Consider the following 19,506-nt stretch of genomic DNA (forward strand, 5'->3'; position numbering starts at 1 on the left):
CACCCAGCTCCCCAACCCTCTGCCTGGCTGCGGCGCTTCTCTCTCACTCTCTCTCTTCCCCGCGAACTCCGCCGACGCCACGGAGCTTATTACCGAGCTCCCCTTCCGCAGTGGAGCGCGACACAGGCGACCGACATCGGTTATGGAGTTATGGAGGCCGCGGAACGGAGTACCGATATCTCGGCGACCTGCGTCTTCCCGATCCTCGCGTGCTTCGCGCTCTCGATCGTCTACGTGGCGAGCCTGTATGTCTGGAGTTCGCCGTACAGCAGGTACGTTGCGGTAAGCGGTGTTCGCGTCCTCCGCGCGGTGGCGAACAGCGTAGCGGCGTGTCTCGAGTCTCGACGTCAACCGTCAACGGCGTCAACGTCAACGGGCCGTTCCCCCCCGCGCTCCTCCCACCCTCCCTTCAAGCGTCCAAGTGAGACTCCTCGCGCGGAGGAGGCTCGCCCCTCCGTCTCGTCGGAGCGCACTTGTCTCTTGCCTGTTCGGTAAACCGCTCCCGATCGCGAACCGTCCCGCACCGATCGGATGGGTACTGTGTGACTTGTGACTGTCGAGTGACGCACGCAGTTGTCCGCACGTGGTGGCGCTCTCTGTCGCGGCGCCACGCCGCTCTCCTGGAGAAACCTGGAATTTCTGGACAAGCGGCGCCAGCGCCGCCCGGGGAAACGGACAACTCCGACTCCGAGGAGAGGAGGACGCGTTCGTCGCGTCGTGTGCCATCTACGTAGCGCGCGATAAGCGGCCTCCGTTTGGCGCCGATATTCAAATCCGAGCGCGACGACGTTCGTTGTTCGACAATAGAATTATCGGAGTAGTTAACGTGATTGCTTTGTAATTTTGTATAAAAATTACTTAAATTTGTAACACCGTCAATTTCTAGCGCGTTACGTAACGCGTAATTAATTTATCTACTTGTAAAAAAGATTTTACATGTCATACTATGACGTTAAACCTCGCACTCGATGGCTTATGTTTCAGAGAGCATCCGTCGACTATAAAGAAACGATTTGTTAGCATACTGGTCATAACTCTCATCTCGCCAGCGCCAGTGTACTTTGGACTAGATGAGAAAGTATTTCAAAAGGTATTTCTCGTTTGCGCACGATTCAGACACGCTATCCTGTATAGATAATCAATTTTTATTATACCTAACAGGCAACCATCTGGGAGATCCTGGGCCTTCGATGGTCGGGTCTGATACAGGCGACTGTAATATCGTTGCTCTTAACGATGATCCTATTCCTAGGTCCTTTGAGTTTACAGGGATTCAACGGGCTGTTGCACTTGTATACCGGTTAGTATCCGAAATCAAGCTGAGAGCCTAACAGCTCTCAACAGTTACTGGATGTACATCTGTTTTAGAGCCCATGTATTGGCTGCAAAGCGTACGAACTGTAATTTGGTGGAGAAATCAGGTAGTCGCTCCGTTGTCCGAGGAGTGGACTTTCAGGGCTTGCATGATGCCGTTGCTCCTGCAATGCTTCAGCCCGACTACTGCCATATTCGTGTGCCCCTTGTTCTTCGGGGTGGCTCACTTTCATCACGTGGTGGAGAGGGTAAAGATGGGAATGAGCGTCAAGCACGCAATATTTATGTCCTGTAAGTTTCGAGGATGTGGGATATCTGGGAATCTACGATGTCCGTCCAACTAAAATAAATTGCATTGACTTTAGGTTTCCAGTTTACGTACACGACGATATTTGGAGCGTACGCGGCCTTTCTCTTTGCGAGGACAGGTGGGATCATTTTACTTCCTTTTCTTGTTCTGAAAACATTAAAGAGGTTTTAAGAAGAGATTTGCATTTATGTACTTTTTCTCTTAGGACATGTTGTTGCACCGTTTGCTGCACATTCATTCTGCAATCACATGGGATTTCCTGATCTTTTTGAGATAGCGGCGTACAAGGACCCACTGAAAAGGGCCGCGATAATGTGTCTGCTTGTAATCGGCTTGGTCGCCTGGTGCTTCTTGTTGATGCCGATGACTCATCCATCATTGTTCAATAATAATTTATTCTGGACTAAACTCTTTGTATGAGACACGTCTAATCTCTAAGGGTGCGTGCGGTCACATGGACTGATATTTTCCGCGTAACGCGTATCGCGTAACCAATCAGAAGCGCGAATATGCGTAACCGAAAATGCGAAACGCTTCTAATTGGTTACGCGGTTACGCGTTACGCGGAAAATACATGCCATGGGACTTCAGCCTAACAAATATTAGGACGTAACAAATACTAAGGCTAATGTTAAATGTTTTTACGCAGAATTTACCGCAATTGTTCCACCGGTTTACATCGTTGTGGAATATTTGTATTTATGTCTAACAGAGTACAATACTTATCTGTCGAAGCGGGAATTAAAATTACTTCAGGCTAATTTCAACTATGTATTCAATAATGGTATACTTATAATTTAACAGATCGCGCAGTTCGACATTGTTACAAAGTACATCACTATTGTGCCTGAGAGTTTAAATTTTTGAAATGGTGATTACAAAAATATCAACTATATGAACTTGGTTGCGAGACCAAAATGCAAAGAATCTAGCTAATTATTATTTACGAATTGCCGCATATATTTATATGCCGCAATATTACATTACTTTACAATCCGTTAAATGTTACCGATATTTTCAGACAGAGATTTTTATAAACAAAAATTTTTGTAATATAGTTTGTTATAGTTAATGCAATCTATTGAGAAAATTTCTGAAACGATCTTTCTAATCGTTTACTTTTATAACAGTCAATATATATATATATAGTGTATATATGGTATCCATATGTACAATGGCAGTGATAAATATTCAAACGATAAGCGATACCGCCATACACATAGTTTATTTAAATCACAGAAGTAACGCGGTTACCCAACAATATTACTATACGTTTTATATATGTATGTACAAGTACATCGATGAACGCATATACATTGTATGTGCAGTAAATCTATAAGTATTTATGTATATAATGAGAGTCTAATTCGAAGAAACGAGTTTTCGATTATGTGTAATCTTTTAATTGCATACATAATGTATACCTTTAATCGAGAAATAAGTGGTAAAATCAACTTCTTAAATGTTCAGAGCATGAAATGTTGATAATGATACAACGTTGAAATAGGTTTTACCGTCGAAACGCAAAATCGTTGTACAGAAATTTATGTATAACGATAGTCACACTAATTTACAATAAATGTCTATCAAAATTTAAAGGTATTTGGTGATCTTGTTTTAATGCGTTGCGAGATATTAAAGCGACGTTGCAAATAACATGATTTCGTGTATGATCATCTCTTGTATCTGATTCAGTTTATAACATCGATACAAAATATATAACTAACAGAACATTCAACTTACATTATCTATCAGTTCATGATTTTGTCGAATGTCTATTCTTTCCCTTACCTTATTAACGAGACAAAATATAAAAGTTTACATAGAACTATGAATATTGTAAAATCGATCTGTCTTAAGAGGATTTAATAGCCATATTGGAACAATAAATAGTAAACAAGATAAAACGTATAATTAAACTCCTAGATATTTATCAAATTTCTTAAAGAGTAAATTTCGAGACAAATTTTGTTACGTCAATATTAATAACAATAAATAAATAAATACTCTTGGGTATGTTCAAAAGTGATAAACTTTCCTAAAAATAATTTAATAAACATCCACATATACGCACAAGAGCAAATTCCCTATTAAAATAATGATTTCAACATTAATAGCTACAGAGTTTATAAATGCAGTCATGTCCTTTGCTATATTATTTTTAGATTGCACTGTTTAAGCAGATAAATAGTAAACTCCGGTCTCATTGGAAATGCAAAAGTGGCGATTTAGGAACGTTACTACCGCTATCGACTTTTGGCGGCTTATAGCGTCATTAATAAATAAATAACTAAATAAATGCAGATTCTGATTGCGTGCACTTCGTCACGACATTACCTCGATTAGGCGCATCCTTACACTTGACTCGGTCCAGGCGTTGCGTCTGGATTTTGCGATTGATTGAGAAATAATACGTTACTTGACTTAATCCTAGGTCCAGCCGTGAGCAACGAAGGAGATGGACTGATGCAAGGCGTTGAGCAATGGCTGTTGCTCAGGTCACATTGATCTAACAATTTCCAAAGTTCCTCTGGCGTAGGTCCACCGGAGGTATCTGTTGCTAAAAGACATGGAAATTGTAAAAATCTGGCAATAAATTTTAATTGGACGAGATCAAATGCATCAATCACAAAAAATCTTTTAAAAAATTAATATAGAATTAACATTTATCATTAAAGAGATAATTGCAATGATTTACATATATAGGCCATTTCTTATCCATCGTCTTATCTGACGATCTGAAGAGAAATTAATTTTATTATAAGAAAAGTTACTGTTACATATATTACATAGAATATAGTTTGTTTTCTAAAGGCCTTCTCAAATATATGATTTATGTTAATTTTCTGCTGTATTTCCTGCGGTATTTTACATATGTGAGTCATGCTCGCCGATTCCGTTACGTCACTACAACGGGAGAGAGTAACGTACCTTGAGTGGCATTGAAAGACGGATCCAATGCCGTTGTGAGATCCCACATTTGAATGGTGCCGTTAGAATGACCAGTGAATATGAAACGTCTGGGCCTTGAGCCCATGCGACTAGAACCTTCACACTCGTGCACATAGAATGAGCTTATAATGCTGCCGTCCACTGACTGTATTACGCAAACTCTTTTTCCATTTGACGCTAATCGCACAAACAACTGATCGGTTTCCGGTACGACTTTCTGTACGAACACTTGCTCGTCATCTTGTTCGCCGAATGGTCCTACGTATATTTTATTCAAGTATTAAATAAACAAAGAAACTTTTGCAGCTTGAAAAATATTTAACGAAAATAAAAACATGGAAATAAAAACTGTTGTTTAAAAATAATTGCAGATTGGAGAAAGAATGGTGATAGTTAAGAGCTGCAATATTACAACGTACCAAAATCGTTGCCGGCATTATAGCTGACGCATGGATCAATTGCTTCCAAAGAAACAATTTTGAAGCTTGCCTCGGGCGTTGATCCCGGTTGAGTCGAAATCATTCCGCGAAATCTGGTCACCGCCCAACTTCTGACGTGATTGTATTCCGAGCAAACCGACACTAAGTATTTTTCCGAGAGTGTTACCTGTAGCATAATTCGCACATAAATCAACGCGACATTGTAATTTAACACATACAATTTTAATATAAAACTGTTGGGTATATATTGGTGCTGAACATACTTTGGTTACGCTGCTCTGATGCACTGTGAACGTTTGGAATAGCTGCGGACCATGACCAACAGTTTCGGGATGTTGGACGATTACTCTAACACTTCCAGATTTCGTGCCATAGGCGATTTCTATCCAATTTCCGCAGAGACCTATATTGGGAGTAATGTACTCTTAGAAGAATATGTTTTTATATTGCATTAACCACCTGATACACTTTGAGAATTAGAACAAATATCACATATCATTATCTGTGTGATCATACACATAACATTTAATAATATTATACATTAATTGAAATCTTTATTTCAAATTAAATCTGTATTTATCAAATTCAATACTGTACTGTGCATAATTTATAAGATAAAATTTTAAGTGTATCAGAGGATTAATTATCGATATAATAACTACAATAATGAAAGATTTTGAAAATATAGACGTAACATGAGACGTAATATTTAAACAACATATGTGCTCAGGTGAGTATTATTAATAAAAAGTGATATGTATATGATGTCTTGAAGCTTACAATGCCTCATGCTGCACATTGCAACAATAAGCAGAAGCTATTTATGAAAAAAATATAATGTATATAATTATAATGGTATTTTATAATTAAGCAATAATGTTTACGTGTGCAGATATTAATAAATTAATGTTATTTAAAACCAATTTTTTCATAGGTTTAATTTAAAAAAAGTTAAAATTACCCATAAATTTGTTACTACCAACGAAAAAAAGTACACAAGCAAAGATCCATATTTTCTATTACCTCCCTTTCCCCTCTCAGATGCTGGCATGGAACATATTACTATGAATAGAAAGAGCAAGCAAGCAGCTCTAACAGACAAATCTGGATTAACTGAATCTACTGCGTAAAGTAATATAAAGAAATAAAAAGAGAGAACATCGCGTTAGTACAACTGGAACGCATAAGGATAGCAGGGTTGTGCAGTCTCTAATATCATTTCATAAGTGTTTCATATGAATTCGTACTTGGCATATAGAAAGAGACGTGTACCAATTTGCGTTCAGATTCTACTAAAACAAATGTGCTTTGCGACAGGTACGCTTCTATGTATAAGTATTTATTTTTATATTCTATTATATATAATTATGCAAAAAAATATATAATTATGCGCCAGTGCGTCGATGTAAAACTTAATGCTATCTGGAGAGGAAGAGGATGTACGTTTGTTGCTATTTAGTCGCACGATTCACGTTCGATGCAATCAACATAAAGATGAAGGCGAATGACGCTTCGTTTTGACGTACAAGTTTGACGTGAGAAAGCAGAAAGTCTGCTTACATCGACCCATACTTGCCTTGTGCTATTTATCCAGTTGTACGAGAAATGATGAAGCAAAGAATGTAATAATAAACTCTCATTAATATCTTTAAGGACCAACATCAAACCTTATAACATTCCTATAATATCTTAATGAATAAAATAGACGCCGGTTAGTAAGAATAATTATATTTACACCTATGATTATTAATGATTGATATATTTAATGACACTAATTTTATTTTAGCATGAGTGAAATAATGATCGCAAAATCAAGATGTTGCGATGGTGACGTTTGTTATTACATTCTGCATTAAGCAGCCTCAATAAACAATCTTGATAAAATACGTCACTCGTTGAAATCGCTTCTTAACGAATAGTACTAGTTGCCTCTAAAGGAAAAAGTTTTACCTCGGATTTCTATGTCTTATTATTTGTCGAGATCCTTATATTAAGATGAGAATAGGCATAAAGAGAGACTTACTAGTTTTCGGCGTCAAATACACAGATATTGCAGTTATGGGATCGTAACTCGGATCTCGATATAATTCGGTCACGAGCAAGTCGTTATCCTTCATTCGCAAAGGAAACTTTTGCATGTCTGAAATTCATACAGTAACCGAAATTATTAACAGAAATCTAAATTAAAAAAAATGGTTTGTGTTTTATAAAGAACTCTGGATATATTAAATATTCTTTTAGCGACTCAAATACTTTTAAATATTTTAGGCTTAGAATATGATTTTTACATTTTTTACTGATTGTGCGAATTTTACTTAGAAACGTAATATCTTTTTTTTGCTTACCAATATAATAAATGGAACCGTTATTGCAACCTAATAGAAGAAAAGATCCAGCGGTGTCAAATGACAGGATGGGCACTACGTCCTGTATCTGCCAGTGATGAGTCATCGCGTGCCATACACCGATTTTTCCGGTCGGCGACAACGCGACTAACTGGCTGCCAATGAAGAACAAGTATTCCACACGCACGTTTAAATTGAACGTGCCCACGTTGATCTTGATCCCTTCCTCGGACACACCCCAAAGTCTTACTTGACTTCCATAGGAGATCGCAACCATCTTGCCGTCCGCGCCACTTCCCATTTTTGCGTTTATCGCCACGCGTTCTATTATGCACTCGATATGCGGACTGGTGAACACGTGTTGCCATCCAGACGAGTCCTTCAGCCGGTAGCACGTGATGAAATGTGCGTAAGCAATCACTATCCAGTTGTGGTGCGCCTTTATGATCTGCACTCTCAGAGGGTCCACCCATGACGAAACTGCAATCAATGTAGCTTCATTAATGTTAAAAATGGAAAACGAAAAGGAAGATGGGCATCATTTTCTTTTAAACATTATTACTATATTTATCTTTTTATGAAAGAGTAATCTTTATGTTACGTATCGTACTCTAGAGGAGTAATGATCCATTGATGCTTACCTTGCTGTGATCCAAATATTAGACCGATATCGTTTTTATACAATTTATTCAGATCAGCCGAGTTGTTCCTGGCATGTCTCAGATCTAAAGATGGTGTGCGAGAATGCGGGAGACCGCGTTGTGGCAATCGATAATCTAAAGAGGAGTTTCTCATATGCGTCCCCAGTGCTCCTTTGTGATTTTGTGGACCTGTCGGCAAAACAATTCCTTGTCAGTTTTCTCTTTACTGTTGCGTTATTCAACTGTTGCACACAAATTAACTATTTCAGATGCATATATTCCTATTAATAATAAAGTCATTGATAAAAATTGATAAGTACCATTAGTACTTTGATTAGTGGAGTTAGTGGTCGTTGCAGATTGCGAGGTAGATGGTCCTTCGACTCTAGAGCTTGAGCTGGAACTAACCCTAATATGAACTGATACGTCACTGACATTTGCTGTTACTGCAACCGGTTCTTGAAGCGGTATGCCTTTAAAGTAAACAGAACCGTTACAATTTATCACAATATATGATAAATAATACGGTTAACTTACTTGGAGGTGGTAAGTAACCATAAAACAGTACGTCGCCGCAGGATGACTGAGTCAAGTCTTCGCAGAGCATCAACCGTTTAACTAGAGGAGTGATGCCATAGTACTCGGCCTCGTGCCTTAAAGTTCGAATATCTACATTTTTCAGATCAATGTCCTTGGTACGAAGATAATTCAATATGATGGAGAACAGCTTCGGATCTCTATCTATAAAAAGCGCACCAGTCTCATCCTTGTGACTGTCGATTCTGTTACTTAACAATGCTGTGAAAAAAGAATCCGGGATCCATGTCAGAGTTTGACGAGATGTGGAGAATCTGAAATGAGAAAGAATTTGTGTGTGTTTCTATCAAAATAAACAAATCTAATAGATCGATAGAATTTAACATAAGATCAAGATAACAAAAGCATCAAGACTAAAATATGACATCTAAAAATTTAAAAAAAGATATAAATCGACACTCTAATTTGCAGGTTTAAAGAATTAACGACATTAAGTAAAAATTTATGATGGAAAAACGATTGGAGAATGATAACCTACCTGGTGCCGCCAACATTCAGGTGAACGATATCGCTCACGCCTAAATGAGGCGCAGCCATTCTCGGGGCTATCGTGTATTTTTACAATGACAACTCATATCCCGCGAGATCGTCGAGATGTCACGATTTACAATCGTTACGAGCCAAAAACAACCTTTAACAGGTTATACGTGCGTCAACGCGACCCCGCTACGCAAGTACGCACGCGCGACTGACCAGCGAGTAGCGCGACCAGCCGGACCAGCACCAGCGAGTCCAGCGACTCTCAAGGCTGCTCGGGATGTCCCTCGTGGTCCAGCGACTCTCAATTATGTGAAGTCGGAGCGCGATGCTATCGATCGTCAACGAGATCGAGAGATCATTATTTGAATTCAAATAAAAAAGATGTCCTTTATATATATAAGTTGAAGAATTTTAAGAAAAACTAGAAAAAATCAAGAGACACGGTAGTGTCTCGCGACAAGTACACGCGAAGCGAGACCGCACATTTATTTTTAACGCAAAGTGCGGAACGTACCAATGACGCAGATAACCCTCTAGCGCAAAATTTCCCTGTAATAAAATCGAAAATTACTTAGGAAGATAGAACTTTTACTCTCACCTATTACCTTCTTACTTCCTACACGCTTACCATGATTACATAGAATATTCGTAACTACATACTACCCCTCCTAAGTCATTGGCGTAGAATCTGAAATAATCCCTCGACCATCCCAAAGTTAAAATCGTTAGAAGAACGTTAGTCAATTATATTTTATATAGCCATATAAAAATATATGAAAGTGATGCAGAAATATAACATTCGATTTTTCACAATCAATGATAAATTCTTGCACGAAGATGCGCACGATTTCATGCCGAGAGATGACAATGCATTTTTCCTCCCCCGTCGAAAGGGAAACAAGTCGACATCTATGCACGCGAGAAGTTTGCACCGCCTGTTAGCGAAAGTTTCGAACTTCGGGCGTTATGCCACCTACGAGAACGATATCCGGTCGTTATCTCGTCGTTCGTGCGATCGAATCGCAGGAATAGAGGGGAAGAAAAGATTGGCACTTTCGAGATTGGCACATAGACCTCTCGCCGGCGGTGAGGGGACGCGAACGGTGACGCGCGGACTTCCGGCTTTTCCGCAGTCGCGAAAAGTCACGAGTCGCGATCGCATCGTCGAATCACACACGGGCCAGAGAAGAGAAGATATGTCAAGAAGAAGAGAAGAACGTCAAGTGTGTACTGATGAAGAATACGACGATTTAATCAAGCCCACCATGATAGCTGCCAAATTCGCCTGTTTTTGGCCTTTGAACAGGGACCATTCAACCAGAGTGGAGCTGTTCAGGACTTGTCACTTACTCTGGATGTTTTTTGTAGTATGCAAAATTAATATCTTGCTTAATTAGACGCAAATAAAATTTTTAAATAAGGGAAGGAGATCTACTTCTATTGATTAAAATATTAAAAATCTTTATAACAAAATTTCTCTTGTAAACTTTTCTTCATAAATAGATTATGATAGCATTAAATTTCCTCAGATAATTAAGATAAACACTTTGGATATCATCTAAATAATTCAACGTATTATTTGCAACATACAGGTCATCTTAACGTGTGCCGGCCAAACGAGTGACATGGTTCACAACTTTAACGATTTGGACGAATTGACAGCATGCTGTCTAATAAACTCCGTATTTTATCTCGCCATAATACGTCTCATTATCTACTCGTCTCATCAAAAAGATATGCTGTACGTGGTCGAAACCATGAGAAAGGACTGGACTTGTTCGTCTTACGAAGATAGAGTTATTCTGAAGGAGAAGTGCCTTTTTGCGTTCCGGCTCGCAAAAACCTTTATAATTATGGTAACTGCAACCGTAACTTTCTTCGTATGCACATCAATTTTAGAGGTACGTACAAGAAGTAACATATTTAATATTTCTACAATTTATAACATGTACAGATTGTCTCAAGGTACAAAATTTGTATAAAAGAAAATAAAAATCCAATATTTTTAGATTTAAAAGTAATTTTCTGCAAAACAAATTTACAATTAAAAAAATTTTTGTTCATATATATTTTTATTTTCAGTGCTTAACATTTTAACAATACTTTCAAAGTTTTCATTTTATTTGTAGCGTTACAAATTTTCAATTTTATGACAATAAAAGAGATTTATTTTGAAGTAATATGAGGTGGCATTAGAATATCCTTTAGTGATAAAGCTTAAGATTTCTCCGAGCTCCAACTTATTGCTTCATACTTCTCGCTTCGTACTTCTCTATATAACTTTTTAATTGACTCCGTTATTAAATTGTACCTGTAGAGAAATTAATTGCGGAAGTTTCTTTAAATCTTTCTAACTGCCTATTTTCTTAACAAAACGATGTTTAACGATAAATTTTAACTGCAAGACGATTATAAAACAAACGTTCTCAAACGAGAGAAACTGCTTCTGCAGATGTCTATTCTGCGTTCCGCGAAACGACGGTGACAGATTGACATATGCGACACACGGCGACGCAAACTGCGCGATGATTAACGCTGACATTTGTAGCTTTTCGAAATCCTGCTTTTTCTTTTTTTTTTGTAAGATATTGTTCTCCCGAAATTGTTTATTACCGCTTCGTAAATGCGGGCGGTTGTGTCCTTACACGGGAAATTGTTTTCCGATGGTCGTTTCGCTTTACGAGCCTTTCGAAAACACCTGCACGCGCACGCGTACGTAACGTAGATGTTAATCCCTTCGCCGTATTTATTTCCCCGATATACAAATAAATAAATTGTTAGTAAATTATTAACAATTATGGAAAATTAATTTGAGCTGGAAAGGAATACGAGACAATAATAATCAATACTAAATGATATAATCTAAAAGGCAAGGTGGTCATAAATTCCGTAATTATCATTTGCGGAATTTATGACCACCTTGCCTTTTAGATTATATCATTTAGTATTGATTATTATTGTCTCGTATTCCTTTCCAGCTCAAATTAATTTTCCATAATTGTTAATAATTTACTAACAATTTATTTATTTTCGGTTTTCTATTGCAGAATTATAATTTTTACAATAAGAAATTAAACAATAAAAAGATAATTAATTAACCATAGTATGATAATCGATTACCTAGTTTGTCCTAATTGGCTTCAAGAAATTTTCATTTGTTTAACTAGATATATATTCTTGAAAAGGAGAGAGTACTTCCTTTCCGTGGTTATTTCTTCTCCAATCAGACGATCTCACCTGTCTTTGAGTACATCTTTATCTTCAATGTAATCAGCGGCTATTTCGAGAGTGGCACGATAGTCGGCGCAACCACTTTCAATCTCATTGCGATAACACATGGATCAGCGAAATTTGCGGTGCTGCGAAAGAAGCTGGAGGCAATGGATAGTAATGATCCCGATGCTGACAGAGCAATGGTCAACTGCATTAAGGATCATCAAGATGCTATCACGTGAATATTTATATTATATTAAGTATAATAGGACGAATTGTTGTTTAAATTCGGAAAGAAATAACTTCCGAAATAATTCTCTAACAAAATTTAAAGAACACTTGAAGAATATTAGCAAATGTCCACTACACTTATGACAAAGAGCTATCTTTGCATAAATATATTAGCGTGAAATTTATTTGTAATGTTTATACGGAATTCCCTAAAATTGTTATCAATGCTCTCCGCTTTATTTTAGTTTTGCGGATACGGTCGAAAGAATTATAAATATCTTGACGTTAGGACAATTTGTTCTCAGCACCGGCTTGGTTTGCTTCGCGGGATTTCAGATTACTGCGGTACGTTCGTTTGCTGAAGATGCGTTATAACGAAAAATATCACGTTGCAAAATGTTACTCTAGATGTTGGAAAACAAGGGACGCTTGATAAAATATACGATGTTTCTAAACTCCGCCATCCTCGAGCTTTTCATGTTCAGTTTCAGCGGAAACGCGTTAATAGATGAGGCGAGTATTCTATAATTACTAATTAATTGATCAAAATTGTGAAGCTCGATAAACAAATAATTATTTGAATTAACTTTCTACCTATAATTAATTGGTTAATTTCGATTGCAAGTTGAGTTATTACAAAGTCCATTATTTTTTGCAGAAGCTAAATGTTATCGTAAAATTTAGATCAAATTAACATCGCGGCGCAAAATTGTTACTTTTTTCCATAAAATTTATGTGCCTTATTAAGACATAACTGTTATAGTTATGTCATTATATAAATATATATATACATCAGTTTTTGTTCGATGTAGATTATTAGATATCGCGTATCAGATTGCATGCGTATAGCAATTGCACGAATTTTAACGAGCGATGGAAGACTCAATGCACGGTAATCGTATCGATCGATTACCAACGCATGTATCTTCATTAGTACATAGTTCGTTGAGCTCACAATCGCCTGTAATTAATTTACGGCCAACGCTTGTAACGAACCAGAGCGATGCTGTGGGCCAGTCGGCTTACTGTAGCTACTGGATCGGCGGCACTTTCAGTCGCAGTCTACAGATCGTGATGATGCGGTCGAAAGTTCCTTCCAAGATCACCGCCGCAAAGTTCTACAGCATGTCTCTCGAAAGTTTCTCTCACGTGAGTGGATTATTGTGTCAAACAATATCTAAATTTAATTTTAAGATAATATACCTCAAGACTTAATTACATGATTGTCTTGTGTATGCAATGCTAAAACGTTCGCCGATGTTGACGAATAATTTTGACCACCAAGGTTTAAAAAAAAATTAAATATTTACTAATAAATTAATTAACGTTAATTTCAATTAACTCTTAATTTATAGTCATATTTAAGCTACGTTATACGATATATATTACAATAAATATTGCTTGCAGGTGCTCAGCACGTCTTTCTCCTATATAATGGTTCTGATGACAATGAGCGAGGAGTAAGGATCAGCAGTATTGGCAATCGTAGCGCGTCGGTTCTATCTCACAGAGAATATGCTAGTCGATCCGTTAACCCGAAAATATCATGCGCGGATCAAAGTGGAACCTCGCTTGAAAGTCACGGCGCGGTGCACTTTTAAGATATAGCATAAAAGACGGATAAAGCGCTTCAAAGGAATCAAGATGAAGGCCATGCGCGGTAAAATGGAATACACGTATGAGGGGAACGGGCTGCGATGACCCGAGAGAGCCTTCTTAGCCGGCTATACTTGTTCTCTGTTAAATATGAGAGACGTTCCTCCCTCGCGGGTGAACGCAGGCACAGTAAATTGCCCTCTGATTAATTTCCCGCCGATAGACCCGCGTTAAGCCGCGGTCGTCACCGTCGCGCAACACGATAACCCAGTAACTCCGTTAAACACCGAGACATGCCGGTGACTATGCCCCCGTTGTAGGGGGGTAGCGTAATCAACGATACCGCAACAGCAACGATTTGTCCTTGCTCGTTCTACCGAGTTCTGGTCTATTATAAATACAGGACGATCCGTAAGTCGCGGCTTATTCCACGATAGGAGATTTAAATAATAAAATTAAAAGTGCGCATTCTGTCGAGATGACGATGAGTATCTTTTGTGGAAAGCTTCATTTTACGATAAGAATTAGACTCTAAGGATCCATTAGAGATAGATACATCCTCTGTTGGAATCTTGCAATATCATTAATTTTAAGGATTTCAATCTTTCAGTTCTTGAATTTTTAAATCGACGAATGCAGGTCTTTAAGGTTCTCATGTGCTAAGATTCCAGATTATTAAATCTTTTAATTTCTTCGACTTGTAAGTTTTCTTAGAGATTATATATTTTTAGATCTCTGTATTTTTAGATCTTTGTACTTTTGGAGCGTTAGATCTTTGAACTCTTAGCTTCTGAAGTTTCTGAAGCCCTTATATTTTTAGATTCTTAAGTTCCTGAGTACATAGATCTCCAATTTTGACATCCTTGAGCACTTAGCTCCGGCAAGCACTTAAATCTCTCAATTCTCGCATTCACAAATCCTTCATATCTCCGACAACGAGCTCGATGTGGCAAGCTGCCCGAAATCGCTTCTTCCAAATCCTAATCGTAACTACCATCTGGCGTTTTATGGAACGCCTTGTACACATAATTCACCGGCGATTCGCGGTGCTCTCTTTTCCGTCCTGATGTCGTCGGGGGCAAGGAATCGGGTAAACGTCCAGGCAAAATGGCACGGTGAGTTCAGTCGAGGTACTCACTAAACTCGCTCGTTCGCTCGCTCGCTTACTCCTGGTGGGGTAAACCACGAAGCGGGATGGTCTCGAAAGCGACTCGAGGATATTTTCATCGCGGCAGTGCAACATGTGCACCCAGTACTACCGGTGCACGCATTCGTCTCGATCACTCTCTACCAGCTCGCGTTACCAAATTTGTGGCGGTCAGCGGGTGCGTTCGACCTCCGGCAGATATGAGTCGCGTCAGTGATAGCTTTCGTGTAGTCTGCTGTTAACTTCTGATCGATGATGATTAGTGACGATCTCAGTGCGATCGGCGCCTTATCGTTGGAGAACATCAGCGAAATGTAGATAGTCGGATGACGACAATATTATTACCCGCGAGATGGTAATATGGCGAACATTAAGGTGGCCGTGCGCGTGAGACCGGTATCTGTTAGGTGAGTATGATAGCACTTCTTGTCTTAATGAGATAATTTTTCATGAATATCTAAATCGCTCGCTAAATAACAAACGCAAGCATTAAAATTTAGAGAGTAACTGTAATTTCTCTGATAAATGTTACCTTTATGTTGTCTGCTACATGAACTTCAGTTATTTTTACACAGTTATTTTACACATTTTTTCTACACATTTATAATATACTATGAATAATAGAATTAAAAACGCAAGATGAGATCGTCAGTTCAGAACAGTCATTTTTAATAAAAAAAATGTATCTGCTGACTTCTTGAAAATATTTAAAAAAAATCAAGTGGAACGAAAGAGTAATAAGGCAAGATAATTATCAACATAATCTCTAGCTGAAATATATTTTCAGCTGTGCGTGTCGTTAATGGGACTGAAAATAGTTCGGTTTGCTTTGTATTGAAGTTACGTTGAGTTTCTTTAGTTAACTGAATTGAAAAAATAGTGAAAAAATAAAATCACTTTCTATCCTATAAATAAATTAATTTCAAGTAATATAGATAATGGTTTAACATATTGATAATGATAATGTTTAATTGCATTATTTCTTCGCAAACGCATTTGTATTTAAACAAAAAAAAATGCAAATATGTACTTTTAAAATTATTAAAAATCAGCACAGCAGAAAGGATCGCGTAATCTCTTCTTTTATGCTTTTGCGAATTTTGAGGTATATCAATGTAGGTCAAGGCTTATAGCTTTCTTCATTATTCTTTTCTGCATGTGCACGTAACGTTGGTATGTAATGTTTTAGGTAATTTAGGAAGATGATGATTAGCCTACTGTTATTTCCAAGCATCAGCATTGGCGTGAATTATTATAACAATAATGCATAGTAAACTATGAAGAAATTAAGTCGTTCGAACAATAACAGGAATACTAAAGTTAAGATTTTCCCAGTAAGTATCTAATATCTATGCTAGTGAGGGTCAAGGTTTATGTCTAGGCTGCACTTTGAAAGAATATTTACCTCAGTTTCTTTTACGCTTCACAGCTACGCTTATTCAGAATATTGTAAAAGAATATATATGTATATCCTTTCAGATTGCATATAGATTGAGACATTCAGATGTTTCGTTCCTAGACTTTCCGATTTTATAATCTTAAGCCTTTTATTATTAAATCTTGAGAATATAATATGTTGTAGGCTCTCGGACTACTCCGGGCAATACTTTTATTGCCAAGCCCTTGGATTTTGAGGCTTTTAAATTCGATCTTTCAGGAAATTTTTACACCTTCGAATTTGTACGCACTCGTGCGCGGCCTCACTCGGTGCAAACACTTATGAACTCGTTTCTATACTTAGACTACTAGGGTGGCGGCAAAAAGACGATCGCACGCGCTCGTCCGCGAGCAGTAGAAACGACCGAAGCGGAGTCACCGGAAGCGCAGACGAAAGCAATTGAGCGTCGAGAACTTGAGGACCTTCTACGAGGGTTTCCGTCGCGAGTTATTGCGCGTTTATTCGCGCTACAAACTGTAATTAAAGCGTGATTCATTGCGCCGGTGCACCCGGTCGCGGTGCATTAGCCGAATAATTTAGGAGCTTAATTGTAGATACTTTCTCTTTATGTCTCGAGATAATTGGGGGTTTGGTTGACTCTATTTTTATAAAGCGTGTATGTCGTGTTCACACAAATCCTAAATTATCTCTTACAATTTTAATGAAGTTCAGTTTCTCGAAAAGTTGCTTTTGAATTTTCTAAATCCATCCCTCCATACGAGTGCACGAATCTAGTGCAATCGGTACTTAAATCCCAACCGCGGATATTTCAAGGTGCAGAATGAGGTCTCACGAAATTCGTTTGCAGCAGGAAATGAATGATTTCACGCGCCGAAGTTTATTACACGTGGCCATGCGAGGAGTGTTTAAATTTCGCTTGAACTTTATTTATTTAGATATGTACAACTTGTTATTGCTAGATGCAGTAGAATAAACTAAATTTTTATTGCCTGTTACAGTTCTTAAGAGAGAAAAGAGAAAATCTTTAAAATTACTTAATTAACAAATATTTAAAAATTTCTTAAATCGTTAATTTTCTAAATTCTTAAATCATGAAATTCTTATATTCTTGAATCTTTCAATTTTTATGTTACGTGCAATTTGTATATTTTTTAAGATATATTCCCTTTTAATTAAAATTAAAGGTTTCAAGAGAAAATAAAAAATCAATTTGAGATAAAAAGATTTTGAATATGGGGTCAGGTTTAATTTTATGAGACGGAACCCCACAAATTATATGCACATGTCAATTATCTCACTCTTGCACCAAACGTTTCAATTTTCTTCGCGAATAAAGAGACGCATCGATATTCCCCTCGACTGCGCGTCGAGGTCGCTTAATGATTCCGAGAGCGGGTTCCACGCCGAAAATACTCTCATTGACTTAACGTGGGGTGCGACCGTATGTATGGTAGATCGAGAGCGGGACTATGACTTTGTGACGGGGCGCAGGGCGACCTTACGTTGACAGCTGGCGCATCCGTTCCGTTTATAGTTGCCTTCGCTTGACAGGTATGCGTGTATCGTCTTAACGCGTTGGCATTGTTATTTTCGTACTACGGTGCCGTGAAACACGAGAGTCGTAGGGGATACGCATGTCTCGTTTAGCGCTCGCATTGGCCGACGCATATAATGATTCATGTAAAAAAACTTTATAGTTATATGTGATGGCAAACCTCAAAAGTGACCCGTAATTTATAAATCCATCGAGTATATAACAATGGTCTATACCTTCTAAAAGAGCGGTATATTATTGATATATTAATACAAGAAATATTTTCTCTTCCTTATATTTAATGCGCGAAGCAGGACGATGTATTTTTGCCCTTTTCAAAAGTCCAACAATCTAAAAATGAAAGATTTTAAGAGTTCGACAATCTAAAGATTAAAGGGTACAAAATAGCAAATACTAAATAAAAGAATAAAAAATTTAAGAACTCAAGAATTCAAAAAGCTAAAGATTTATAAATTCACATTCTTTTTGTTCCTATATGATTTTATATAGATTGATTGTAAGGGAGAAAAGAAGAGTCGCTTGGAAAGAAAATCATCATAATTGAGGTTTATATATAGTAAAAATAATACTTCTTATATCTACTCAGCCTGTCAACGGTCCCGTTGGAAGTAATCTGTTTCTAGCAAGCTTTTCTCAAGCGATTAAAGCGCGAAGACAAATAAACAGAGCTGAGATGAATCAACCACCTTGCCTTGCGCATACCATAAATCCATAAAAATCTGTTGCGCGTATCTTAAAGAGTGTCGACTTTTAAATTGAATCTATAGCGTTATTTTTCACTAATTTTATAAAATTATTTTATAATATGTTTATTTTATATTTCGTTTTAATATTGTTGTTACATTTAACATGAAAACTCCTGGTATTTTCGCCACATATTTAATGATAAACGCAGCTGTCTGTTTCTCATCCCAATTTAATGTCACACAAAATGTACCATACTATCTTTAACATCAAATGTGAGAAAAAAATATATAAGGATACATTCATGTTGCATAGACTCTTTTATAATCTCTCAAAATATGCCCTTTTTGGCATGTAGACTTTTTTGAAGCACGGATGAATTGTCATTTGTCTCTGTAACATATTAACAAGAGTTCCGATTTTATTTGTGGTTACAATGCAAGGCGCAGCACGAAATTGTACCGAAGCGTCCGATTAGGACGAGAACGAGTCTAACAAGGCCGACGAGATCACGCGAAACCCAGGGTTAAAGCACTGCAATGCTCTCCTGCGCGTATGCGCTACATGCACCGAGGATATCGCGCACATAATCACGCTTCTAT

At 37.7% G+C, this 19,506-nt stretch overlaps 4 protein-coding genes across 9 annotated transcripts in view; 3 read left to right on the forward strand and 1 right to left on the reverse strand.

The window, feature by feature from the left end:
* The first annotated feature begins 16 nt into the window (after positions 1-16).
* Positions 17-3,366, forward strand: Sras (Ras converting CAAX endopeptidase Sras). Its single transcript, XM_071697577.1, has 6 exons — positions 17-272; positions 985-1,090; positions 1,162-1,300; positions 1,369-1,605; positions 1,680-1,742; positions 1,830-3,366. The coding sequence occupies exons 1-6, from the start codon at positions 151-153 to the stop codon at positions 2,042-2,044; spliced, it is 882 nt and encodes a 293-aa protein (XP_071553678.1). The 5' UTR covers positions 17-150; the 3' UTR covers positions 2,045-3,366.
* On the reverse strand, positions 2,831-9,294 carry LOC139767874 (BTB/POZ domain-containing protein KCTD3). Of its 4 annotated transcripts, none has more exons than XM_071697573.1 (11): positions 9,078-9,294; positions 8,540-8,853; positions 8,323-8,475; positions 8,003-8,191; positions 7,362-7,841; positions 7,040-7,156; positions 6,040-6,060; positions 5,280-5,419; positions 4,996-5,182; positions 4,556-4,834; positions 2,831-4,178 (listed from the first exon to the last, which is right to left on the reverse strand). In XM_071697573.1, the coding sequence occupies exons 1-11, from the start codon at positions 9,134-9,136 to the stop codon at positions 3,979-3,981; spliced, it is 2,139 nt and encodes a 712-aa protein (XP_071553674.1). In that variant the 5' UTR covers positions 9,137-9,294; the 3' UTR covers positions 2,831-3,978. The 4 variants fall into 4 exon arrangements, with proteins under 4 accessions (XP_071553674.1, XP_071553673.1, XP_071553676.1 ...); XM_071697572.1 differs by having other exon boundaries at positions 2,831-4,184; positions 9,078-9,293; XM_071697575.1 differs by lacking the exon at positions 6,040-6,060 and having other exon boundaries at positions 9,078-9,293.
* Positions 9,295-10,182: 888 nt separating this feature from the next.
* Positions 10,183-14,823, forward strand: LOC139767767 (odorant receptor 13a). The gene is made up of 7 exons (XM_071697370.1): positions 10,183-10,446; positions 10,672-10,980; positions 12,247-12,530; positions 12,769-12,868; positions 12,932-13,036; positions 13,523-13,672; positions 13,931-14,823. The coding sequence occupies exons 1-7, from the start codon at positions 10,276-10,278 to the stop codon at positions 13,985-13,987; spliced, it is 1,176 nt and encodes a 391-aa protein (XP_071553471.1). The 5' UTR covers positions 10,183-10,275; the 3' UTR covers positions 13,988-14,823.
* A 269-nt stretch (positions 14,824-15,092) lies between these two features.
* The window catches only part of LOC139767876 (uncharacterized), a 34,963-nt gene continuing 30,549 nt past the window's right edge, over positions 15,093-19,506 (forward strand). The window contains exons 1-2 of one of the 3 annotated variants that reach the window (XM_071697580.1): positions 15,247-15,673; positions 16,456-16,600. Coding sequence is in view for 2 of the 3 variants with exons in the window: in XM_071697578.1 (XP_071553679.1) it covers positions 15,627-15,673 (47 nt within the window). In the remaining variant the exon portion in view is untranslated. The other 2 variants (XM_071697579.1, XM_071697578.1) reach the window with 2 other exon arrangements.

The sequence above is a fragment of the Temnothorax nylanderi genome, unplaced genomic scaffold (genome assembly GCF_030848795.1).
Source record: "Temnothorax nylanderi isolate EJ_2023f unplaced genomic scaffold, tnyl_v1.0 TNYL_tig0012_pilon, whole genome shotgun sequence".
NCBI classification, from domain to species: Eukaryota; Metazoa; Arthropoda; class Insecta; order Hymenoptera; family Formicidae; genus Temnothorax; species Temnothorax nylanderi.

What these genes read in the sequence shown, in the direction of transcription:
- Sras (XM_071697577.1), top strand. Translation starts at nt 151, where the DNA reads ATGGAGGCCGCGGAACGGAGTACCGATATCTCGGCGACCTGCGTCTTC. An exon ending in GCTGTTGCACTTGTATACCG is followed by an intron (nt 1,301 to 1,368) that starts GTTAGTATCCGA and finishes CATCTGTTTTAG; the next exon opens with AGCCCATGTATTGGCTGCAA. An exon ending in CTTTCTCTTTGCGAGGACAG is followed by an intron (nt 1,743 to 1,829) that starts GTGGGATCATTT and finishes TTTTTCTCTTAG; the next exon opens with GACATGTTGTTGCACCGTTT.
- LOC139767874 (XM_071697572.1), bottom strand. Translation starts at nt 9,136, where the DNA reads ATGGCTGCGCCTCATTTAGGCGTGAGCGATATCGTTCACCTGAATGTT. An exon ending in GTATTTGACGCCGAAAACTA is followed by an intron (nt 6,061 to 7,039) that starts GTAAGTCTCTCT and finishes GTTCCATGCCAG; the next exon opens with CATCTGAGAGGGGAAAGGGA. An exon ending in ATCTGAGAGGGGAAAGGGAG is followed by an intron (nt 5,420 to 6,039) that starts GTAATAGAAAAT and finishes CTCCCAATATAG; the next exon opens with GTCTCTGCGGAAATTGGATA.
- LOC139767767 (XM_071697370.1), top strand. Translation starts at nt 10,276, where the DNA reads ATGTCAAGAAGAAGAGAAGAACGTCAAGTGTGTACTGATGAAGAATAC. An exon ending in GATCATCAAGATGCTATCAC is followed by an intron (nt 12,531 to 12,768) that starts GTGAATATTTAT and finishes GCTTTATTTTAG; the next exon opens with TTTTGCGGATACGGTCGAAA. An exon ending in CGGGATTTCAGATTACTGCG is followed by an intron (nt 12,869 to 12,931) that starts GTACGTTCGTTT and finishes ATGTTACTCTAG; the next exon opens with ATGTTGGAAAACAAGGGACG.